This window comes from Aphis gossypii, chromosome 1 (genome assembly GCF_020184175.1).
Source record: "Aphis gossypii isolate Hap1 chromosome 1, ASM2018417v2, whole genome shotgun sequence".
In the NCBI taxonomy this organism is placed as follows: domain Eukaryota; kingdom Metazoa; phylum Arthropoda; class Insecta; order Hemiptera; family Aphididae; genus Aphis; species Aphis gossypii.
Window position 1 is genome coordinate 33,385,759 of NC_065530.1, and position 25,512 is coordinate 33,411,270.

General features: G+C 26.7%; 3 protein-coding genes across 9 annotated transcripts in view; 1 reads left to right on the forward strand and 2 right to left on the reverse strand.

Moving 5' to 3' along the window:
* LOC114124170 (sodium channel protein 60E-like) overlaps nt 1-11,811 on the reverse strand; it is a 133,820-nt gene extending 122,009 nt beyond the window's left edge. For 2 of the 6 annotated variants that reach the window (XM_050199592.1, XM_050199611.1), the window contains exon 1: nt 2,411-4,030. The gene's annotated coding sequence lies outside the window, so the exon portion shown is untranslated. Of the gene's footprint in view, nt 1-2,410; nt 4,031-11,370 lie in introns of those variants that run through there. The other 4 variants (XM_050199607.1, XM_027987356.2, XM_050199595.1 and 1 more) reach the window with 3 other exon arrangements.
* A 368-nt stretch (nt 11,812-12,179) lies between these two features.
* LOC114124173 (uncharacterized) lies at nt 12,180-16,362 on the forward strand. 2 transcript variants are annotated; one of them, XM_050199687.1, is made up of 6 exons: nt 12,180-12,564; nt 12,634-12,709; nt 13,633-13,921; nt 14,022-14,098; nt 14,513-14,776; nt 14,868-16,362. In XM_050199687.1, exons 3-6 carry the CDS (start codon nt 13,663-13,665, stop codon nt 15,972-15,974), a joined length of 1,707 nt encoding a protein of 568 aa, XP_050055644.1. In that variant the 5' UTR covers nt 12,180-12,564; nt 12,634-12,709; nt 13,633-13,662; the 3' UTR covers nt 15,975-16,362. The 2 variants fall into 2 exon arrangements, with proteins under 2 accessions (XP_050055644.1, XP_027843161.1); XM_027987360.2 differs by lacking the exon at nt 12,634-12,709.
* A 541-nt stretch (nt 16,363-16,903) lies between these two features.
* LOC114124176 (actin-histidine N-methyltransferase-like) overlaps nt 16,904-25,512 on the reverse strand; it is a 32,546-nt gene continuing 23,937 nt past the window's right edge. Inside the window, exons 6-9 of the mRNA XM_027987364.2 lie at nt 23,567-23,684; nt 21,132-21,459; nt 20,267-20,427; nt 16,904-17,110 (exon numbers count right to left, since the gene is read on the reverse strand). Coding sequence (XP_027843165.2) covers nt 16,994-17,110; nt 20,267-20,427; nt 21,132-21,459; nt 23,567-23,684 — 724 coding nt within the window. The 3' untranslated portion in view covers nt 16,904-16,993. The remainder of the gene's footprint in view (nt 17,111-20,266; nt 20,428-21,131; nt 21,460-23,566; nt 23,685-25,512) is intronic.

A 25,512-nucleotide genomic window follows, 5' to 3' on the forward strand; every position in this document is an offset into this window, starting at 1 on the left:
AATAATCCCTATAAAAAATAATTAGGATTACATACCTATTTCTGAATACAATACCCATTAAAATAATATTACCAAGTAAAATATAAACGATATATTTTTAAAGTATGGACATAAAAATGAAAAATAAATTGATAACATTTATTATTAACTTATTTATAAATATAATAAATAACGTTATTTATTTGCTTATTTTTTTATCTTATGAGAAAAATTATACCTATTAAGGGTATACATATTATATGTATTATATTATTTTTCAAACCTATATCAAGAATAATGCTTATTGGAACGCAATATTGATAGTTCAAACAAAATTATTCAACAGTACTAACAAGCATATTGATCATGTGTTTAGAAATTTGTTTATTTCATTAGTTATTATCTTATTGGTGCAAGAAAATATGGAAGAAACGTGCTAAGAATACATTTTATTTATATTGTATATGTTAAACTTATCGTAAACATAAAAATCCCGAACAGGAAACAGAGACGGGTTGATGAACTAACTTGTTTTTGAATATTGCAATACAAAATAAATATAACCGTTTGCGATAAACACAGGTTTATCGTAAATTCCATCATCGTTTCAAAAAAAAATCATATTCCTTATAATTTAATTACGCTTTAGAAACTAGTCGATAATCGCATAATTTATTATATACTGCTACTGTCAATATGAGATTTTATATTTAAAAAGTTTCTACATGATACGTTTAGATATATAATATTAAATAAAGATATATATAATAGGTTAGATATATATATATTAGGGTGGTTTAATAATGGACAAAAAAAAAATATATATATTATATATAATATATAAATATTAAATATTAAATAGATTACTCATTAGATATTTAGGTGAAATTTTTCAAATTTAAGATCAAGCAAATTAATATATTGAACTGAATTTTAAAAATAAACATTTTTAATTTACCCCAATATTCTTTGATATAACTGCTAAATATATTTTTTTTTTAAGTTTTAAAAGCATTCAAATCGATTTCTTTTTATAATTTATTGTTCTTATTAGTGTTGATTGTGACAATAACAAATTATGTTTGAATTATCCAGTATCCGTGGGATTGAAATAGTGCATAAAATCCTGTATTTATGTCGCATTAGATTTAATCATATTTATACACGTAAAATAATAATAAAAGCTAAAAAAGATTAAAATCTGTACTGATAAGCCATTTAATTCCCATAAATATCACTAAACGCCAAGATGAGCGAAGTAAGACTAGTGTTAATACTCTGTCGTGTCGAATAAAGTCCGATATGACCAAGTTGTATATACCTATTTAAATATTTGGTATTAATTAATAACATAATGATATTTAAACACTTTCGTAGGTAGTTCATACTTTTTTCCTATGATATTTCGAAAATAATAAACAATTATACGATTTTTAAACAATATTTTTAAAAATATTCGTGTAATTTTCTTGGTATATTTTTCAACTATCCATTATTTTTATAAATATTAGTACCTATTTGAAATAAAAAAATCTTTTTTTTTTAAATCATCATCAAACATCTACAAATAATTTATTAAGTTGATAAAGTAGAACTTTTGAAATTTTACTGTTCTTAAAATTTTAAATGATACTTAATATTTTTCTATAAAACATTGATATCAAAGAACATAGACGTTATATACAAAAGCTAATAACCATAGATTACTCAGTATTTAAAATTAATGTTAATTGACATTTGTACCACCACTACCACCTATCCCATATTTAATATGACAAGTCGATACGGCGAGTAGGAGTTAAATTCTAGATTAGCATACCTTTCGTTATTATTTCAATATCATTTTCATCGTAAATTTAAATAAGGAATAATAAAAGATTTTGTATTCAAAAAACGATTCTGTAAGAAATTCGGTTTATTTGTGCGTATATTATGTTTTAGTTGATATTTTACAGACTTCAAATGTTCATAAAATTATTTTGAATAACAGCTTTTAACAATTTTCGACAAAAAGAAAGAATCGTTATTTTTAAAATTTAAATTCAATTAAAAAAAAAAACATTTTTTATTCATAAAATAAATGTATTTGTATATTAATAATAATCCATAATTTATTTTGATATTTATTATTTATTAATTTTAATAAATTTGTAGAACACACTATAAATCGTACGTTAGCAGTTATTATAAATCAATCGGCGAAAAACGATTTATTTGAATGATGACCAACTCAATATCTGCACACGTAAATCATATAAGTATCTTCAGCAGAGGTATTTACAGAACAAAAAGCATTCTGCCTACACCAAGTGTACCTTACCTAACCGCTCTTGATATAGATACGGTCGACTATCAATGGTAACAACTAGTAATTTATAACTGATACAAAAAAGGGAAAAATCTATTATACCAAAAAAAAAAAAAAAAAAACCTTTAGTCCATTGATGGTTGAAAGCTATTCTCCCATCATCACTATCGTCGTCAACGATTACCAATAAAGTCTTCTAAACAATACCGGAAGAAATCTGGTAAAATCGAGGCATTGTATCGGGAGCAGTGACACGACACCGCGAGGACAAACGAATAGAGAACGACGGTCGAGAAATAACATATTATTATTATCATTGATATAGCCGGCGGCAAAAAGGAGAGGAAACGAGCGGAAAACCCGCGGCGGCAGCGACTTCAGCGGTCATCAACAAGTTGTGGGCGACGGACGAGGTAGGGAAGTGGACCGTCTGCGGACGACGGAACGAACGCGAGTCGACGAACGCAGAGCGTACGCGTACGGCCACCGCACCATGACGACTACTACTACTACTACTACTACTACGCTGTACTACGGCGGCACTAGCATTTTATCTGACCGGCCCGCTACCGCCGCAAGTCGCAACCACCCCTACCGAGAAGGGAGGTTCAACGAAAGAGGAAAAAAAAATTTTGCGCCGCCAGACAGCGCGCACAAACCTTTGCCGCTAGCACATAGGCACTATAGAACACTATCCACCCCTCATCGTGTTCGAGCACATATATTATTATGTATGCGAATGTAGGTAAGCGGGTGGGTGGAAAGGCAGGTATAGACAGGTATATATGCGTATAAAATACGTACGCGTTATATGAATATTGCATGGGCCTCGCGCGCGTCGTACTTAGGTTCCACAACGACGGCGTATCTAAACTATACGTCTCGGTGCAGATCACTATTTCCCCCCCCCTCAATATGCTATGCAGTATATATACAAAGGTACAAGGCTAGTCACCTGCAGTTACCACTCATAATTTGCACTGCAACAGCTTTAATCATTTACGACTGTAACTTTACATTATAACACCTACACCACACACACACACACACACACAAATGCCAATATTTGAAGATATCTTAATAGGTACTTATTTTTCCATACAATAGCATCATTCGCATTATTGCTAATCATTGTTGTACAGCAAGCACGAAATTTCACATCCAACACTTGAACACTAGCTGTTTGTATATGAAATTTCACTGGGCACTGTAATATTATGATATCCACCCACTGCAAACTGCTTCAGGACATCGCGTAAAAATCTACAGTGACATAATTTTGCCTCAGTTAGGGTGGAGGAAAAATATTAGAAAAAATGTTTATACATTTTGTGTGGGTACTTCATAGAGTTTATATTTTACTTACCTTGTATTCTATCGAATAATAAATTTGTAATTATTCTCCCTCCCCCCCCTTAATATATCTCACACATATTTTAATCTAAATATTGATAATCATAGCTCCCAAAATAACTGAGTAATATCTACATCATTGCCAGGGATATAATTAAGGAAGAATGAGAAGGATATAGAACCCCTAGTGCCTTATTTTATAATATTTAAAAAATGTAATAGTACCTAATTCAACTATAATATTATAAATAATTGTGATACGGGTTTTTTTTTTAAGTGACAAAGTTTACATTTTTCTACTTAAAAAATGTAATTCCCCCTCCTAATGAAAATTGCTAGTACCACCACTGAATTCATTACTTTTAAAATTACTCCTCCTTCTCTGATACACGCACGTCACACTCACACAGGCACTGAATAAATTGGTAAGATTTCGTTAATTACTTGAAAACTGTAAGTTAATACTTCCAACATATACATTACTAATATTTATTATATCATGATGTGTGACTAAACATTCCAAACAAACTATCAATGAAATAAATATAAACCAATGAATTATGACAGTTGATATTATTCCAATAAAGTAACTTTGAAAGCTTAAAATGTATAAAATTAATTGCTAGTATATTTTTGGATCACGACCATGTGGTATACTTATTGTTTTTTTATTTTATTTTTATTTGCTGTTTAGTTACACAATAGTTGCCAACTATATATTCATTGAGGGTTGATGAAAAATATCAAAAGTTTTAGGCCTTTTTGGCTTTCTAGTAAAATCTACGTGCAAATTATTTTGTTTTCAAAATTCAGTCAATTAATTCTGTCAGACTTAATATTTTATAAACATATTTATATTGTTAATAGTAATAGTTTATTTTTCAATTAGTAATACGGTAAGTAAAACTAATTTTAGTAAAAAACATATAGTATATTCAATAATTATTATTTCATATAATTTAACTACCTAGCAGTTATTAACTTATTTTACTAGGTATATTATAATTCAATACTGATGTTGATGAACCATGATGGTAAAACGGTGTAATCTGGTTCATAAAATACCTATATAACATAAAATTAATATAGATGTTTTTAAAATTTTATTGTGCATTGAAAACACAAAATACGTAGTAACAAAATATTTCAAGTCACTAAAGATAATTTATTATTTTTGAATTACGACAAAATAAATAATTTTTTTTATTTTCGTTTAAATGTCGATAAAAATTAGAATTTTAAATGTCAATAAATAAAAAAAAAAAGAAGAAAAATAGGTAACCACACAGTTATATACCTAGTAAATGTGTGTTGAGTGTACCTCGTCATAGAGCAAGTCACCGTAAATAATGTGTTAAATTTAAATAAAATTATAATAATTATCATGCATATTCAAAACGATTCTGAGTAAAAATAATTAGTCAACCTATGTTAAAAAAAATTTCAAATATCTATAAATACCTAGCTTATAACTAGTCATATTTAAAAAAATTACTGTGTAAATAAATATATAAATTAAGAAATAATAAAATGTTTTAATAACAAAATAACAAAAATCGTTTAAGAAGAAAATAATATTAGTTTAATGTGTCATCCAATTTGAACTTCAATAGCTAATAAAATATGTATGTGGTTTTATGTTAAACTTTTTTTTATTCGATGTAAGAACAACTTCTGAGAAACCTTTTATTAAATTTTCAAGCTTTTTACTCAAAAACAAAAATGTTATCATATATAACTCAAATAAAAACTAAAAAAGAAGAAAATCCCATAAATATATAAATACTCAAAATTGTAAAAAATTACCAAAAATTAAATTTAAATCTTGTCTGTAAAATTATAATATAAATATTTGCTGAAATATTTAAATTTATACAGTAACTTATTTATCAATTACAACATAAAATCATAATCAATATTGTTGAAATCTTGTTCATGTATAAATTCCCATTTTTTCTTAATTTATTTTTCAGGTTCTTTATAAAATATATAAACTAAGCTTTATAACAGAAATATCAATTAAATCCAAAATATTACCAGAAACTACTATCAAAGTTGAAGATTAAAGCATATATACTGTTCTAAAAAGTGGTAACATCTACAATAAACACACACACATAACCAAACCAATATATTCATTATTAAGCTCAGAATCTAAAGTTTGTTTCATCCTAAATAGTTTGATTGAAATTCACAGATCACTATTATATACGATTTACTTAAAAAATTAAAAATAACAAACACTGTATTAATTTTATACCAAACTTAATTGACAAAAGAAATTATAGATATAATGGATACAATAAATATGACGGGTTCATGTTCTATTTAGTAATTGTTCAACATCTATTATCAGTGTCCAAACACAAAATAAGCAAAATAGCTATCGTCACAATTATAGTTTTTAAACCAAATTATTAAATTTATATAATCAAACCTAGCTAATATTTCAACATTTACAAAGGAGGTATTATTATTATTATTATTTGTGTTATACATTGACAAAGTTATATCAGACATCTAAAATTAATTATATAAATAGAATACAAAAACCTCTCATAATAGACATCTCTCAATAGCGGACGTCACCAAATGACGGACGATTTTATGACTAGATTTTGTTATTTTCATTGCAATTGTCTATAGTAAGCATCAGTGGCGTATGAAGAAATTAATTTCAGAGGGGGTTAAAAAAATGTATTATAATATTATGTATGATGTTATAATAATTAAAATCAATGATCATAACAACCATACATTTTGGAAGGGGTTTGAACCCCTAAATCCTCCCTATATACGCCACTGGTAAGCATACCTTATTGCAATAAAAAACGCACATCTAAAAATGATCAAGATATTCCACAAATACAGATGAGTTTTGTCACCAGTATAGGGTATAATAAATTGCTTCTATTAAGATACATAATACTTCATTGTTCTTCAGCACAGTGGAATTAAAAAGTGATATACGAATTGAGACTATGCATAAAATCCTTGAACAAGCTAATGTAGCTGATTCTTTTTCTTAAATGTTAGTTTTTACCTTTATTTATTTTTTCATAATTTAAATAATAAATACGAAAGTTCATACTACACATACCATGTAATTAAATAATTTTAAATATTTATATATATACAAATAATACATATATATATTATGCATACATTTTTTTATAATGTACATTTTTTCATTTATTTTCTCCCCTTCCCCACTCTTTAAATAGCGGACAACATTTTGGTGATCGAGAGTGTCTGTTATTTAGAGATTTCACTGAACACAAAGTATAAAAAGTATATTGTTAAAACATGATGGATATTAAACGATAAATGTAGAAATACTCTTTTGTAAATTTTAAACAATATGATTAAATTTTATTCAGTGAATTATCATTTATAACTATGTAATTTATTCTATTTTACTTATGAGCTGTGTTATTCATTTTAAGGATAAAACTACACTTATTGATATGTAATTAATATTACCTATACTGATTAACATTTGTATAATTTACTAATATATATTCAAAATATTATCAAAATAAAAGTTCATATACTCTTTATATGGACGTCAAAAGGTTTTTTTTTATAATAACTTAAATATTTTAACATTTTACATTATTTAGTGAAATTGTCAAACCCAAAGCTTACCTAATTTTAACAGTTTCTTAACAAAATTAAAATCGTAAAGAATACCTACTAGCATGATAACAATTGTAACATAAGAAAAACTTCGAGAGTGAGTTTTGTATTCGTTAAAAATATTTTTTAATAAATAGGTATATGGAAAAAAACTTTAAAAAAAATAAAAATTTTATATATATATATTATTATATTATATACACTATTTTACGTGAGTTTGTTTATTATTCAAGTGAAACTCCCAAAATGTATACATCTCGAAAATTATTACATTAAATGTAATACATTACAAACGTAATTAATGGTATAAACAAAATAATTTATTATATAAATGTATATATTATATTTAGCTATCTAAATTTAATTAATAATTTCATGGTTGTTTTATATTTTGAAATATTCGTTCATATTTTTTTTCCGTGCAACATTTATTTTTTCTTTGGATACTAACAAGTTTATCAGTAGAAGGGTAAATAATTCAAGTTGCGTGTTTGAATTGCATGAGCACAGTCTGTTAAAAAATAACTTAACACGCACATATTAAAAAAATACATAGTAACAAAGCCGACAAATTTTATTTTGATTAACAATCGCCCAAAATTTTTAAAAATATACACTACTTATCTACTTCTGTTATTTGATAACACTAAACGATTATATAATTTATAAAGATATAAAATAATATCATACATACCAATTCAAAGATTTATACAATCCTAACATATTATATTTTATCATTTGAATGTGATTTTACTATTTATTTAATAAATATCCAAACACACTAGACAATTCGTTTTATAATACTTATTTATAGCCCATGATCACATTAAACATATAACCACAATACTAAATTTATTTTTCTACCTTGTATATAAAATAACATAGCTTATTAAAACACATTTATTACCTCGTTGCAAATTGAGTTTTGATTCATAGACATTTAAAAATAAAAATCATCATTTCTGTACTTGTATTGGAGGGAGAGAGTTAATACCCAATTTAATTTTTTTTCAAATATAAATACTATTAATGATATTTAAAAATATTTTTTCATTAATAACTTATTTCAAAATTAAATTACTGATGATTGGTCCGATTAGAACATAGAAAATGTAGTAGACAGCTTTTTGAAAAAGTAAACGTGCTTTAAAATAGATTTTTACATAATATTAAACAGTATTAATTTTCAATCAAATCAAATTTTAATTTTAATTGAAAAATAACTGAAGAACAATTTTACTGTTATAAAATGTACTAATTGTTATCAACAATTTATTGTTATAATTTGATTTACATTGCCAATATTATTTAACAGTATGTATTTTTTTTTTTAAATAATTATGAATAAAGTTTTAAATTTATTGATACCTAAAATCTAATCAAAAAATTAATTTATATAAGTTATCGTCACATTATTTTAAATTGTCAACTGGATAAATCGGAACCTCGCACTTAAGTAACTATACACTTTATTATATTATCTATACCTATATTATATATTTTATATACGTTTTGTAAATAATTTTAAACATGACAAACAAAAAATAACTATGATGGATAATTTAGTTAGTATATTTTATGGTTAAAGTTGCAATAAATATTGTTTTATACATTTGTTTGCTCTATTATTGTTTTCTGATATACATACATGTAGACATATTTCATTTTGATATTTTTTACAGATTCATAAAAATATTCACTGCCAATAAGTTCTAGTATTTTTGCACTCGATAAGTATAAGTACAAATAACTTATATGTCTTATTAAAAAAATACATAAAATCGTTTGTCTGTCTTAACAAATGGTTATTGGTTTTGGCAACTATTAGCTAACTATTTTACAAGCTGCTATGTTTTTCGTTTTTATTTCTTATACGAATAAGTAATTTATAGTTTTACAAAACTTGTTTAATTTATATTGTTTTTAATAAGATAAATTAAAAATACTTAAATGAATATGTAAAAATTTAATATTAAAAATTAATGCTATTTTAAAGCGGTTATGTCTATTAATATATAATTTATATTTAAAAATGTTCACATGACAGCATTTTTTAAAAAATATATAATGAATATAGTTACAGGGTGTCTAGCAAGGAAAATTTTTTTTAAAGTAATTGAAAAATAAAAATATATCCATACGCCATACGGCCATACATTGTAGTTAATGCATAATATGTATACAATAGATACATTATATTTGTTGTTTAAATTGTTGTATTATATGTAAAATATTGAAGATTCTTAGAATATTTACTTACATTTAACTGCTATATTACAGTATAACATTTGCTATTTCAATTTGTTTTATAATTTCGTTAATAATGAACGTACCTATTCTTAATTAATTCTCACATTAATAAATATATAAGTACAATTATAGTACATATTATTATGTAACAATATCGTTATGTCACTTAATCAAATAAACGAAATTGGAAATATATTCTAATAATTTCTAGCAATATGCTCACCATTTCTCGCGCTCAGCATATTAGCCGTTCCCTACTCTATGGACCAATATACGATGTCAATAGACGACAATCTTAACATTATAAAATGATAAATCAGCTTCCAAGAGATATTATGTACAATGTACATTACTCATAATAAGTGTGGTACACAGTACACGGTATTCAATAATACTAATCTTATATTATTTAAAGATATGTTTACGAATACCACGATTCAATGAAAGATACAACTCACTTAGGTATATAAGACGAGGGTGCTAAACAGCCGACGTTCATGTCTTAAAAAGTTAGAAGATTATATAACTTACATTTATTGATGAGAAAAGCTGCAAACTTAAAACTACAGTTTGAAGAAGTCCAACTCAGATTCACAGATTTATCATATTTGGTATTTTGAGTTTCGAAATTGATAAAACAAGAATAAACGGAAAAACCAATAGCTGGGTAAGGTTTGTTAGTATACCCTCCTAAACCCTAGTAAGTTAAGGATTGAAAAAGCAGGGAAAAGAGTTACAGATTATATGATTAAAACCATTGGGGACTACATATCTACATGAATTAGATTATTGTTCAAACCCATCCAATTATTGTGTTAACTAGATGGCCGTGCAGGCGTATTTTTTCACTTATTTAAAATAGAGTGAACAGTCGACATTCTCGTTAAACATCGCTGCATATTGTTACAATACATGATAGGTAAGTAAACATTGATGATAAACCTACAAATGAACCTTTTCAGTATCTTTTATTTACATTATAGTTGTATGTATATAATTTCAATTAATAGGCACATTATGTATTTATGTGTGTCGTGTACCTTTATTTCTATATTAAGTTGGATACAACCCGATTGCGTTTTTTTTTTTTTTTTTTAATAAGTATCATTATTGGTTATAATTCTATACAACCACAATCCAATTAAAGCGTGTTTTCTTTATAAAATGTTTTAATGTACTTGTGAAATTGTTTAGATAAGTCATTATAAGCATTTAACACTATACACAACATAACATTAAACTTTTCAGTGTCTAGAATCAGTGGCGTATTTAGGGGGTGAGGCGGTAATATCTATGGGTGTTAGAACACTCCCCGTCAGCCGTAATAAGTTTTATGTTGTAGTTGTTGTTTTAATATTAATACTATAAATTGTAGGTATAATTTATTTTATGTGTTTTAGAATAAAAAGTTTTATGCTACTTACATATTATACTTATTAAAATAATTTTCATTAATATAATTTAAATCAATACCTATATGGGTTTTCTTAATGTATTAAGGATTTAAAGTGGCATTTATGAAAAATATAGAAAATCTTAAATGTCTATAAATAACTCAAAATAAGTTAAATATGTTTGAAATGTTAATTCTACGTAGTATTTTACGTTGGTGGTATTGGTGTAATGGTATATACTGCAGTGTATAAGTAATAAATTACTTAATTAATAAAAATCACCTGTTAAAGCGCCCGTAGTGCCCTCTACAGTCTACAGGTCTCATGACCGGATATTAGATCCGGTCATCATAATTCATATAAATAAACTTAACATAAAATAATAATACTAATAGGTACCGAACTATTGAATAAATATATGATAATAATATTCTTTATTTTACATACCTATAATTAGTAGCATTCTCTAGATGATCATCTGTTATTTGATTACATTATTTCAGAAGACCAGTAGCACAACTTGACATTTTTTTCTAGGTGAGGCCCGATATTTCGACGGAAATAATAATATTCATATTTTATAGTCATTTAATTAATTACACACGACACGTTCAATACAATACAAACAATTTTATTCTAGGAGAAAAGTGGGTAGTCCTAGACCAACAACTTGGACCAGGTACCTACCCGCCGGATACATCACTGTGGTAGACAATATACACAATACATAGGTACAAAATTATACCAATATTGTATTGGTATACTAGGTTTACCTACAATTCGACTATTTTCGCGGTTGTAGGTCCAAAAATCAAAAAAAACTTGATAGCTATACATTTTTAATTTATCGTCTCACGCCATGATTACTGATTAGGAATAAGTAATGGCTTGCATAAGAGCGCGATTGTGGACACAAAAAAATACATTATTCAAGTATACCATAAATCGTAGTTGTAGACGGACAATAATCTACCGCGGTTGTATAACACTCGCAAATGATTTAATAAATGAGGGCAAATTTTAATTTTTCGAGTACCTATTATTATAATTTATAGTGGAACTGTGGAATCCGGGAAATTATTGTACCGAAGTACCGTTGCGCCACAGTAACCACAATAATCTTAAAACCACGATAACCGCGACTCACCATTGAGCTATTGTTATCACCGTTGAAAAATGTTATCACAACGTTATCACACTATTGTTCTGTGTTATCCGTTTAAGATAATATATATCTATATCGTGGCGATAACACCAAAATGTACGAGTGTACGACTCGTAAACTTACTACAGTTGTAATAGGTACTACACTTAACATCTACTTTCGGACATTTTGTGACGTCAGTGTGAAGTGTGTTGATTTTCGTTTTCTGACGACGTTATTGCCTTATCGGACACTGAAATTCGAATTAATAACTTTATTTCTGAAAATACATTTTTGAAACGTACTTATTACTTCCGACGATATAACAGTCAATGTACAATAATCATCATTCACGAATCACTATAGATAACTAATATAATTAAATTTATATTTCACCAAGTCAATTATACCTGTATATCTACCGAGATCATCGTAGAGTTTCGGTGAAATCGCTATAACCGTTGATTCGAATGCTGTACTTCACTCATTTGCTGGTGGTAAGTTCAGATCGTCTAAATTGAACAGATTCACGCACAACCTTAATTAATGCGTCCGTTGTTATCTAGGTTAACCGTGCTGTTATAAGCTCGGGTTTTCGTATTTCGCGTATCGCCAAATAATAAATATCACGTGCCCGTATAAGTAATTATATAATAAATATTTTATTAAATAATAACATCGTTAAATCATTTATCATTTATCATATTCTAATGTATTCTAGCACACTACTAATAGGTACGTTAGAATATATAATCATAAAATAGATTAAATCTATTTTGTGAAGTAAATATTGTAACTAAATGGTATAATACTATAATAACAAAAATATCATTCAAAAATTTGGAATCCTAAAGTACAATAGTTTCTATTACTACTTTACTTGTTGCTACTTTTGTAAATTGAAATGCTGTGCATAAACGTTTTGAAAAATTAAAACTTATTGTTTTTTAGATATTAAAAGTATACATAACAGGAGATTGTAAATTGTTTTATTTTATTTCTTGCCATTGGGTAAACATTATTGATTAATAAAATAACTTATTTTTAAAATAGTAACAAACTATGCATAGGTACCTATAACTGTATAGAAAAATAAATACATAACATTTCCAAAAGAACAAAATATGTTCAAATATTTTTGTTAAATTGATATAAAATAACAACAATTCCTTAATATATACTGTTAAAATATTTCACCGTTTATATCCATATGGTCATATCTACATATTTTCAATTTTTATGTTTATAAATAGCCAATTATCAATATTCTAGACTAAACTCTTATAATACTGTTAATATTTTTTTAAATATAAAATTGCAAAATAAAAAATAAATACCTACTTGTATTTTAAACATATTAATTTTTAACTTAGTTTTATTTAGATGGTTAGTGTATATCCATGTTAATTTAGTTTTTTAAAAATATACTTAAAAAATGTTTCTATTATTTCTGTGAGTCCTTAATACATTGAAATAGAAAAATATATAGCTTAAAATATACTATTACAATTAATTACGAGTAATAAAATATAAATATTAGTTCTTATATTAATTTTTTGTTTCAGATAACATATTGTACATGAATTATAATCATCATGCCTTGGTGTATTATAACTGGTTGTAGTAACAATTTGAAAGCTACAAAACAACATGACAAAGATGTGTCATATCATATTTTTCCAAAAAATCCACAACGACGTAATGCTTGGATGAACAATATTAAACAACCATTTAAGTTTAATGCAGATACGTCTTACGTCTGTTCTAAACATTTTGTTTCTGATGACTTTGAATGTAATAGTTTAAAAGAACAATTACTTAACATTAAGGTTAAGAGACAACTGAAAAGAACTGGTTGGTGAATATGTTCATCTAAAATACTATAAAATCAATAACCTCTTTTATTATATATTAAAAATATACTTATATTTTTATGTGTGCAAAATTGTTTCAGCTATTCCATCTATTAATATGCCTAATACTTTAGAAGAAGAAAAATTAACAAATAATGTTAATGATCCAGTTGCATGTGTAAGTATAGTATAACATCATTCAGTAATACATATTTCAATGTACTTAGCTATAGGTGCAAGCTACCTAAAATTGTCAATTCTTAGTATCCATATCAGAAAATTTAGCACCTTCCACACATAATATTACTTTGATTCACCCACCATACATAGTGTAGCGGAGGGAATTTACTATTTAGCCTCAAGACGGCTATGCTTTGTAATTTATTTGTGTGAGTGAGATACATTCTCTATCAAAACATATTACATAGTTAAAAAAATGAATTTATTACAAAAAACCATTTTTAAATTTTAAAAATTGTTGAATTTAAAACATAAAATGAGTGATATTATTAAGTTATTGTCCCCTAATATTGAAAACACAATTGTTAAATTGTTTAATTTCTTTTATTTCCTTTCATTTTATTTTTTACAGTTGACATTTAATAATAGATCTGATGTGCAAAAATGTTGTGCCGTTTCCAATTGTAACAGTATTATGCATAGTGAATCAGATGAATCAAATCAGATGAGGAACAATAAAATTATGTTTCATAAATTCCCAACTGATACTGTAATATTAGAGAAATGGTTAAAGTTCTGTAATAATTATAAAACAATTTCGCATGAATATCAAAATTTTCTAATATGTTCAGAGCATTTCAACAAGGATAATTATGAAAACAAATATACGAATGAGGTAAAGTATATTATTATGATCTAGTATCAATTTTTAATTTAAATTTTAACCATTTAATTAATATCATTATTAAACTAATATATTTTTAAAGTCATCACATCCAATAAAAGTATTAAAAAAAGATGCAGTACCGACATTAAATGGTGGAATTAAAAATGTCGAAGAAGATTTATCAAAGTCAGAGCGTAAAAAAATTGTGGAGAAATTGTTAGCAGATTATGATGAGCATCAGAAAAATGAAAAGAATTATTTGAATGGCATGGTAACAAAATACCCCAGTTTTTTTTCTCCAAAAATTAATTCAAATGCTAAACTTGGTGATAAATTGAAATTGTTAAAGTCAATGGATAATCCAATAACCTATCCTCCTTCTAAAAAAAAGAAAATATCTACAGCACCAAAGTTAGATACAGAACTAGAATCGCCATTTATTAATAAATTAACTCGAAAAGTGAATCAAAATATTCAAGTAACACATGTTAAAGGTGGAGTTATGTTACATGCTTTACCTAAAACAGCTAATCATGTTAAAAATTCACATTTGGATAAAATTGTTACTGATGAAGAACAAGAAATCATCATTGTCACAGAAGATGAAGCTAGCCATATAGATCTGTCTTCATACGAGGAAGAAGTTAAAGGAAATAACACTGAAGTAATTATAGTCACAGACGCAAAAGGAACCGAAAACGTTTTAAAGCATGTAAAAAGTGTACCTAAAAAGAGTTTAAATAATAAAGTTAATAGTGATAATAAGGGTGAAAAACTATTGCAAAACAATGGTAGTTTATGCATACCTTTGAATATAGGTAAAGGTTCATTAAGCCAAGATAAAGGTTGTCAAGTAATAATTCCATGCCAAGGTTGTGAAAATAGAAGTCTTAAAATCAATAAACTTTTAAGAGAAAGAACAAGATTATTAAAAGATCTAAATCAAAATGGTACATGGAAGGATCCAGATGAAATAAATACTTTGAAAAAAATGAATGGTGTTTTGTCCTTATTATTAATGCAGTGTATCGGCGAAAAAAATGGTAAAAAGACTCAATCTATACGAGTAGATTTAGTACAAGATTCCATTGAGAGAATTGATCGTGGATGGTCAATGCAAGACACATCAGAAACATTAAGTCAAGTCTTGAGTAATAACGCTTATGACGAATTCGCAAGAGCATTTGAAATAATTAATGAAATATAATGCAAGATGTAATTTGTTATAGATTGATCTTAAACTTTCTTTTAATTTATGTTTAGTATTTACTAGACTATACTTCATTAGTTGATTGGTTTGCATAGATAATCTTTAAATTATTTTTGATCACAGGGTAATAACAATGTCAATGTTAATTAATGCAATTAATTTCCTATTAAATGGGCTATTTTACATTACTGAATTAAGCAGACTAAACTAAAAAAAAAGAGAGAAAGATAGGAGTTTTAAAACTTTTACATTTGTTGTTTAAATTTGTTACATTATTTATAAGTGTTTTATGTGTTATTGTATTAAATTATATTATAATATTTAATTTTAATAAAATTTGTTATTAATTGGCAATTAATGTATGAATAAAAGCTGTTGAAAACCATTTAATCTGTTTTATTTTAGAATATTTAAAATATGCAAGGTATAATAGAAACAATTCATACACATACATATTATTCCATTGTACTTAAATAAAAAACAATTTAAATAATAATTAGAAGCAAAGTTATTACAGTTAGTTGTTTTAGTTGCATTATTTATATAATATTATTCATATGTTTATTGTTTGAATAATAATATTTTTATTTTGAAATGAAAAGGACAATTCTGCACATATTTTATATGTTTAGCAAACAATGCATATTATATCAAATTTGTCAAAACAGTCTAATATCTAAAATTATTTAGTAGGCATATTTATAGGAAATTTAAGCTGTTGTCAAAAATCTAAAGCACTATGACATGTGTACAATTAATAATATTATATCCATAGCTCAATTTTAAATAACAAGTATACCAAATAGATTTACAAAAATTCCCATAAGAGTGAAACAATATTAAGATAGACGTGTGTTATGTGTTATTTAATAATAATATATTTTTTTTATTATTAATTATTTATGGTAAATTAATGAAATTCAAAGTCTTGAAAAACAAAATATATTTTACTTGAAAGTCCTTACAGATAAATTATATTATTTAAAGATATAATAATAAATAATTTTAAAATGTGATTATGATTTTAATGTAATGTCCAAGTGTTGTTTAACATATTCCAAGGCGTTTCTCAATATGTCCAATTCCAGTTGTATCTGAGTATGGGCCAGCTGTTGAAATTTTGACAGATTGCCCTAAACATAAAATTGTTTAAAATTAATTAATAATATTATCTTCAAATTAGGAAATAATTATTAATTACATGTTATCTAATTCTAAATCAATATACATAATATGAATAATTGATAACTACAATAAATGTTATGTGCATTATAACCAAGTAGTCGGCCAAAAAATAAGTAAGTGATATTGAGTTAAAAGTTAAAGTTAAGATGTGAGTCCTTGAGGGTAAAAATCAAATTATTTTGCAAAATATAACATAGGTAGAACATGCTTCTAAATATTAATTTAATAATGAATGTTCAAAAAATGTATAATTCAATTCAATCTGTATCTAGTGGTACAACAAGTAAATGTGATATATCTATGCAGAATTATATACATACAATTAATTAAAAAAAATTGTTTACAATTACTCTTAGGCTAGGGCTATACACGGTGATATTCGCCACAAAATTCGTTGAGCGGATTTCGCAGCGAATATCGTTCTGTCCTGCTATACACAACAAATTCCGTCACGTGGTTTTATGGATTGTGCGATTTTGAAAAAATTTATGTATAATAATATTATATTATGGTATGAATTTAAAAATATTCAAGCTTTTTTTGAACAATTTATAAATATTTGAGATGTTAAAAAAATAGTTTTTTAAATAAATATGTTTTTGATAAAAACACGACTTTTTTTTTATTCTGACCAATTTCGTGTTGTAGTATCTATATTTTCCCAAAAAACCGTTATTATTATTTTAACCATAATAATTAAATTTTAATTATTTGATTTTTTTCACACTGCGTCCGTGTCACCCCGGTTGAGATGCATTGCCATAGTCGAAAATTGAAAATTCGAACACTTTATGATAGTACGCATAATCTATTCGATTCGTCGATGAAAACTGATGAAGAAAAGTAAGCTAGAGTTTTAATTACCTAATATACATATTATATACTAATGTACTACAAAAAAACTACAAAAATGTATTTATACACAGTTGAAAAAATTATTTCAATGGGGAAATATCAATATTTTTCTATTAGTTATAGTTTTTTTTATTTTTTTTTTTTGTTAAAAAGTTTAATAATGTAATACGTATTATACAATAGTCAATATTCCTCATGAACATTGTCCTTATCTAATAAAATGTATAAGAAAGTTAAGCGTAGTCATATTATGTTTTTAATGAGCGTTTAAAGTTCAAATTTGATGATCATCGAAATTCTAACTTAAAATAATTATTTATCCTCAACATTTTTGTTTTATTGTCATTTAAAAATATTGTTCATAGAAACTTAAATCATTCCGCAATAAGTTTAAGTATCCATGTAGATAATATTAATATAATATGATATATTCAAAATATTAAGACTATAATTATAACCTAACTATTATTATAATAAGAATTAGTTTTTTTTTTTACTTCTTAATTTTTAATTTACATTTAAATTTGAAATATTGATTTTAACGTTTGAGTAAAAATTAATGACAATTTCAAAATTTTTTTATGACCTATACATTTATCAACCTCTTTCACAGCGCAATCGATAAGATAATAACTAGCATTAGACCACAACCTTATGAAATAATAATATATTGAGTATTATACTACTTAAAAAACATAATAGGAAGTGCATAATATTATGATAAATCAGAACCGTGTAGTACGCGTTCGAAATCAATTAACGTATAATACACTGTGCAGCATACAACTATATTGTAACTATATAGAAACACGCCATATTTAGTGTCCGAAATGGGGGTACCTACCTATACCTACGATCTACTCATCTATACGTAGGTACCGCACAACTGCAACAGTTATGAGTTTATGACTTATGAATTTTTGATAGATAATTAATTAATTTTTTTTTCTAGTTTCGTTAAATTAATACCTATAATTGCACGAGAACGGAATAATAACGATGACGATAAACGGACTCGCACGTAGATATGACGTATAATAGATGTACAAACTATAGGAGGTCCACGGCCTATAAACTGCAGCCATACTGTACTTGTAAATTATTATTACCAAGTCAATTTTACCGGCAATACTTCACATCCCGCAATCGCTACAATTATACCAACGCAATACCTACGTCTCGTAATGATTTTTATTGATCGTATTGAGTTGCCCAAGTCGAATAAAATATAATGTAAGTAGGTACCTATTACAAGTGGGTATGCCTAACCACCTATATATATAATAATTGATTCTAAAACCGCACGAGCTATCAACATTTTAGTTATGGTTTTTGTTCAAAGTACATTCGCGTAGCGTACTATAATATAATATACGCCCCATTAGTACGTAATACTATCAGTAGGTAAAGTATATAGTTGGAACACATATAATTATTAGTTATTCGGGCTAGCGAACTTATTGAGCGTTTAAAATTAAATACCGCGGCGGGTTTTGAACAATTAAACCTTCGGCGGCGTTTTTTCATATACAGGTTAGCTAGCTGTACATATTACCTAGATATATTTATCATAATTCATATATTTAGCGGACGTAATAGATTTGAACGGTGTATAGCACGATTGCACACTTTTACCTTTTTATATCCGAAAATACGCGACACGATTGCGTACCTACCAACTGAAAAAGGTAAATTCACAATTTTCCTTTCCAATAATTTGAAAAAGGAAAAATTTTTAATACGATAAAATAAAACCAATATTGTTTGTTGGAGTGAGGCCATATTTTTCAAGTTAAAAATATAAAAACTATAGAAACTTGTTACTCATTAGTTTTTATCTATTATTAGGTACCTATATGATATAATTAATTTAATGTATTATAAATAAAAAAAGATTATTCAGAAAAAACATCTTACAAATGTATACAATTATTTTTTAATATGGGTAAGTTATTTTATATATATAAAAAAAAAAAACAACTATATTCATTGACAGTAACGACGGTACCTATAAAATAGTTGGTATACTACCATTGATTTGATTATAAATAATGTATTTATAATCAATAATACTATACTCGTGTCTCGTAAAGTCATAGCAAAAAGTATAAATGATGTTACCTGTTATTTATAAGTTACAACTTAAATTGATCTACATAATATATTTACGAATTGAAATACGAATTTCGTATCGCCTAGATAACGAACATATTATTTTATTGATATTAATTGAAATTAACAAGACTAACCACATTTTCCGATGGTGTTGGATACTGCTTTATCAATAAATTGATCCTGACTTGCAAGAATTCCCAGCACTTGGTCTCGAGGGCAGGGTCGAGAGTACCATCCACTAGCGTTAAGTTCAGGCAAAGATTCTCTTCCATTTGTATCCAGTCTTTCAATGTTTCTGACAAACACAAAATTACAGATACAGCGTTATTAAATTGTAACACGTGGCTTGCAGAAATCGAATGTCACAAAAACAGGGTGGATGCTTATTGCTTATGGTATGTCACAAACATACCATGTATCATCTAAACCATCTTTATAGAAAATCATTAAATTTAAATTTACAACATTTTTTTTTTAAATTCAATTTTAAATAAATTTTCAAAATAGCGATTGTTTTTTATCATATTTATTGGACGTTTTATAAAAAAAATATTGAAATCGTATAAAATTAAAAAAAACTAAAGACATCGCATATTTTTTCGTTTCTTAACGAAACTTATGTTTTTCACGTTCGACTACACCAACGTTTCCCAAGCTTTTTAGTGTCGCGACCCCCCCCCCCCCTATTAAGTAAAAACTCGAACAATAAAAATATCATATATCTATTATTAACCAATTAATCAAACGGAATATACTATACACCATTTCGAATATCAATTTATAAACACCGTGATTAGTGCCTATAATTTAAACATGTCACAGGTATAAGTATTTTTTTGTTCAATAAAAAATTTTAAACAAAAAAGTTTTATTATTTTTGATCTAAGTGACCCCTATATAGTTAAGGCGATCTATAATAATAACCCGCGGTATTCATTATTTTAGTAGGTATATCGAAAATATCACCACTTCGCGGTGCTATGTTATATTGATACGTACTTTGATCCATGTTGAAGATGCGGACGAATGCGAGGAGCTTGCCGTCGATGGGAAACGGGCCGGGAGTGATAAAGAACTCGGCGAGGGCGGAAAGCGAGAGCGTCTGGAGCAAACGGTGCCGGAGCGAGTAGAGCGGATCGGACCGGGAGACGCCCAGCCTTATCTTCACGGCGTCGTGCTCGTTATCCGGATACACGAACCCGTTGTGCACCAGGAAGTCGGCGTTGGTGCGCACCCCGTAGAATATGAACACTTGGTCTTCGGCCGCGAAGTCGCCGTCGGCGTAGCACACGCACGAGTTGCTCGACTTGACGAATTCGGTCGAAAGCTGAGCCGGTAGTAAACGCCGCCGTAAAAAATCATATTGAGGTGTATAATGTTATAAAATATCATTATAATATCCAGATTTTTCAAACATTATTATATTTTTTTTAATGAATAGATAATATGTTGATTTTTTTTGAACATTTTGAAATCGAAATTTGAAATAGTACCTATACATAGTTTTTTTTATGTTTGTTCCACTTTCTACTTAAAGTATAATCTGCAGGATATGATTTGTTAATGGCTATAGTGATTACTGCCTACAGTGTCTGTTGAAAATATTAATATGATATTATACTTGAATACATATCTAAAGGTTTAGAACCTATGATTAAACATAATTTAATAAAAATAAATTTAACTAGATATTATTACACATATTACATATTGACTATTATTAATTATTGTTTCAATATATTATAATATATATTATCTACACACACACATCATTTTTATTGATTAGAAATTTTATACTCGGTTCTTTATTATATTATACGTAAATAAAATAATATAATTTTCATATTACATGATGAATTCATAAAGTAGAATAACTCAGATATTAAAGACACTATACTTGAATAATTGAATGTAGGTATATTTCACTAAAATTTAAAAAACTACAGTTTGTATTACCATAATACAGTATTAGAACGTCATATAACAGTATATATTTTCGAAAATATAATCTCACTACCAGACTATACTTATATAGAACTCACTTAAAAATTCCAAAAATCAAAACTTTAATAGGCACACAATGTACAAGAATACGCGTACAACGGGATTTGCATGCCTGTAAATTTAGTTATCACTCTGTATTTATGTATTAGATAATGTACCATGAGATAAATTGTATAACCGAACGATATGCTAGTAAATAAGAAAAAAAATAAAGTCCCACCGCAATATGTATGCGTGTGTTATAGCTTACAAACTTATAAAATAATAATCATTATGATGAGATGGAAGAGTTGTTATATTATTGCACTCAGAAATAACCTCAAACTATGTGTGCGGTCATGGTTATTGCATCACTGCATAAAATACAAAAATTGTAACAAAAAAAATCTGAAAATTTACTATGATTTCGAACCGGATATAATCGGCATCCACACCCTATGTTCTATGATAATAATAATAGTAATCATTGCAGATACGCACTTATTACACTTGGTACTTTTAACTATATTATGCATGAGATGAACGCTATTATATAACACTCTGCATACTTTGTCCAGCCTTTTATGAGACGCGAGTACGTTATTTCTTAGAACTTTTTTCTTCACTTTTGATTTCAAGATTCTCAACAAAAATATCAACCGAGATTCCATTCCCTTCAACTCAAAGTTCAGGTACGTATAAAGTGAGTTCGAAATGGCTTATTCTTAAATGATGAATTGAAAGCAAATTGACCTCGTCGCACTTATGATAACCATGAATAAAGTCGTAACGTATAATATTATATACATTGCTTGCCGCCGTGAAATAACCATATACCACGTCGCAGAAAAAATAAATTACATCACAATAACAAAATTTGTATAGATATATAAAAACGAAAAAACAAGAATAAAAATTAGTTTGACTTCGAATTGAAGTTTGCGGTTTGAAAAAAAAACCATTGTCTTACCTATACTTGTCATTATACGTAGATCGTTCACCTGTATATTTTATATTATATTACTATGAGTCAAAATATATATTATTATATAACATATTACTCGTATGTTATATATTAATATGAGTATAAAAACAAATACACGTCCTCGGTCAAATACTCAGTGAAAAAATCGTGTAGTGTTTGGATGCAATTACATTTTTTAAGAACATATTATAGAAGACTAACCCCAAATCGAAAAGTTTTGTATTATTGACCCCGGAGAGTAGTCATTTGAGTATAGAGGTAGGTTAAACTTAATACCATTTTATTTTAACCTAATCTACGAGTCCAAAGCCTACCCCAATACCTAACAAACTCATCGTATTATAGCAAACTCGTATCTATCATCATTTATCAGCAGATCTACAACCAAATATACATCCATAATTTATAGCTGTAGCATTTCTGTTTATACTTTATACGAATAAGTAAATTCTAATAATCTACTTACTCTTCCACTGCGGTGGTTGAACATGTCCCAAATTGGTATGAGTGCACTAACATTTTCGGTCGGATTATCAGAATTAGGAACTGTATTCTGGCGTGACATCAGCGTCGACACTGCCCACCTAAAACAGATGAATAAAATACAATTACAATCAACTAATTTTAATCTTTATTTTGACAAAATAAAAAAATTAACTATATGATAATGTAATACATCGGAATTTTAATATACACACACTAACGTACATTTACATGATATATTGATGTAAGATGAGAATTATTTCAATTTAAATCGATATTTTTTCTAGAACTCATTAACATTTTATTCGTATAATAAACCTATTATCCAAGTGATAATTTAATAATTATTACGACTATCATAATGATTTTTTTTAATGTAAAATTCATTAATAACATTTTTTTATTACAATATAAATCGTATGATCGGTGGGTATTTTCTGTTATCTACCACCCAAATTTTTGTATCTCAAATAAATATCGCGTAAACACAAACCATCTAATCCTTTTTATAGTAGTATCAGGGTTATACAGTTAGGCGAGCACTTGCGAGATAGTGAGTGTAGAAGGCAGGTATAACGAGCGGTTCCTTTACACCCATAGTGGTGGGTAGCAGATAAAATGACTACTATAAAATAATTAAGATTATGTACCTAATATTTATTCAATTTTAAAGTGAAAAATGAAAAAAAAAATGTAAATTCATAATTCGGTAAAATTCCATGTTGAATATATTTATAAGAATAAATTAAAGTTAATATTAAAATAAAAATAAATATAAATATATCGTTTTTTCCCAGGGACAAAAATATATAAATGTAACATAGACACCGATCTGAAAATCAATTTTGTAATTTTGGGTAAGTATTTTACATTATTTAGGCGCGGATCCTGCATGAATAGGAAAGTATAGATCAAACAAAATTATGTAGAGATCAACGAAGTAAATTCAAATCTTTATGCTCAAATAATGCATTTTTGAAATTTTTCAAATAGATACTTGGTTTTTAGTTGTTTACCATTTTGTCCGTTTTATATTTAAGTGATGATAAATAATATTTTTTTTAATGTTAAGACATGTTAACGCAGGCGTTTCTGTGTTATTTAACTAAATGTACTAAGGAAAATAGTATAGTGGTTTTCCAAGTATAGTACTTATTAAAGCGGGCTTTTTGTAAAAAAATAAAAAAATTTAAAAATTAAAAAAAAAAATTGATTAATATACTATTATTACTATACGTAATTTTTATTTTTAAACTATATCGTAGTTTCCATACTAATTTTAAATCTATTATCATGAACTATTTATCCATTATCCATATAATATATTATAAATATTTTGTAAATCAGAAATAATGTCCCCGAAAACAATAAAATGTTATAAACAAAAATATAATAACTTGGTAATTATAAAACTGCCAACGAAAAGTGATAAACCACCCACCCTGGATCCGTGCTTGAATTATTACACATAAAAATAATAAATGAAACGCATAAAAAATATATTGCCATGAGTATTAGGTCAAATCATAATCATCGAACGACAAAGCTAATTTTTTATTTATGCTCTACATTTTAATTAAAACCCATTTATTGTTTAAGCATTAAAACATACACGTTTACAATAAGCCCGTATAGAGTCTGTAAGTAGATTAATCTACTCCAAAATAACCATCTACGTCCTTTGTGTAATATCTACCTACTGGTTAACGTATATAATACCTGAATAACTGTAAATTCGCCTAAATAATTTAAATTAAAATAATTCAATGACTCTTTATTACAAGATGTATACAGCATTATTAGCAATATACTCATGTATATTATATTATTTCTGTGCACGTGTTATATAAAAATATATATATTATATACAATATACATATTATCCATAGACCATAGTATACTGAATGACTATTTTACAGTAAAAAATCA

Bases quoted from the DNA above. Each gene is read 5' to 3' on its own strand.
- LOC114124173 (XM_050199687.1), top strand. From the start codon at position 13,663: ATGCCTTGGTGTATTATAACTGGTTGTAGTAACAATTTGAAAGCTACA. The intron at 13,922-14,021 runs GTTGGTGAATAT...AAATTGTTTCAG, and splicing joins GAGACAACTGAAAAGAACTG to CTATTCCATCTATTAATATG. The intron at 14,777-14,867 runs GTAAAGTATATT...ATATTTTTAAAG, and splicing joins AAAACAAATATACGAATGAG to TCATCACATCCAATAAAAGT.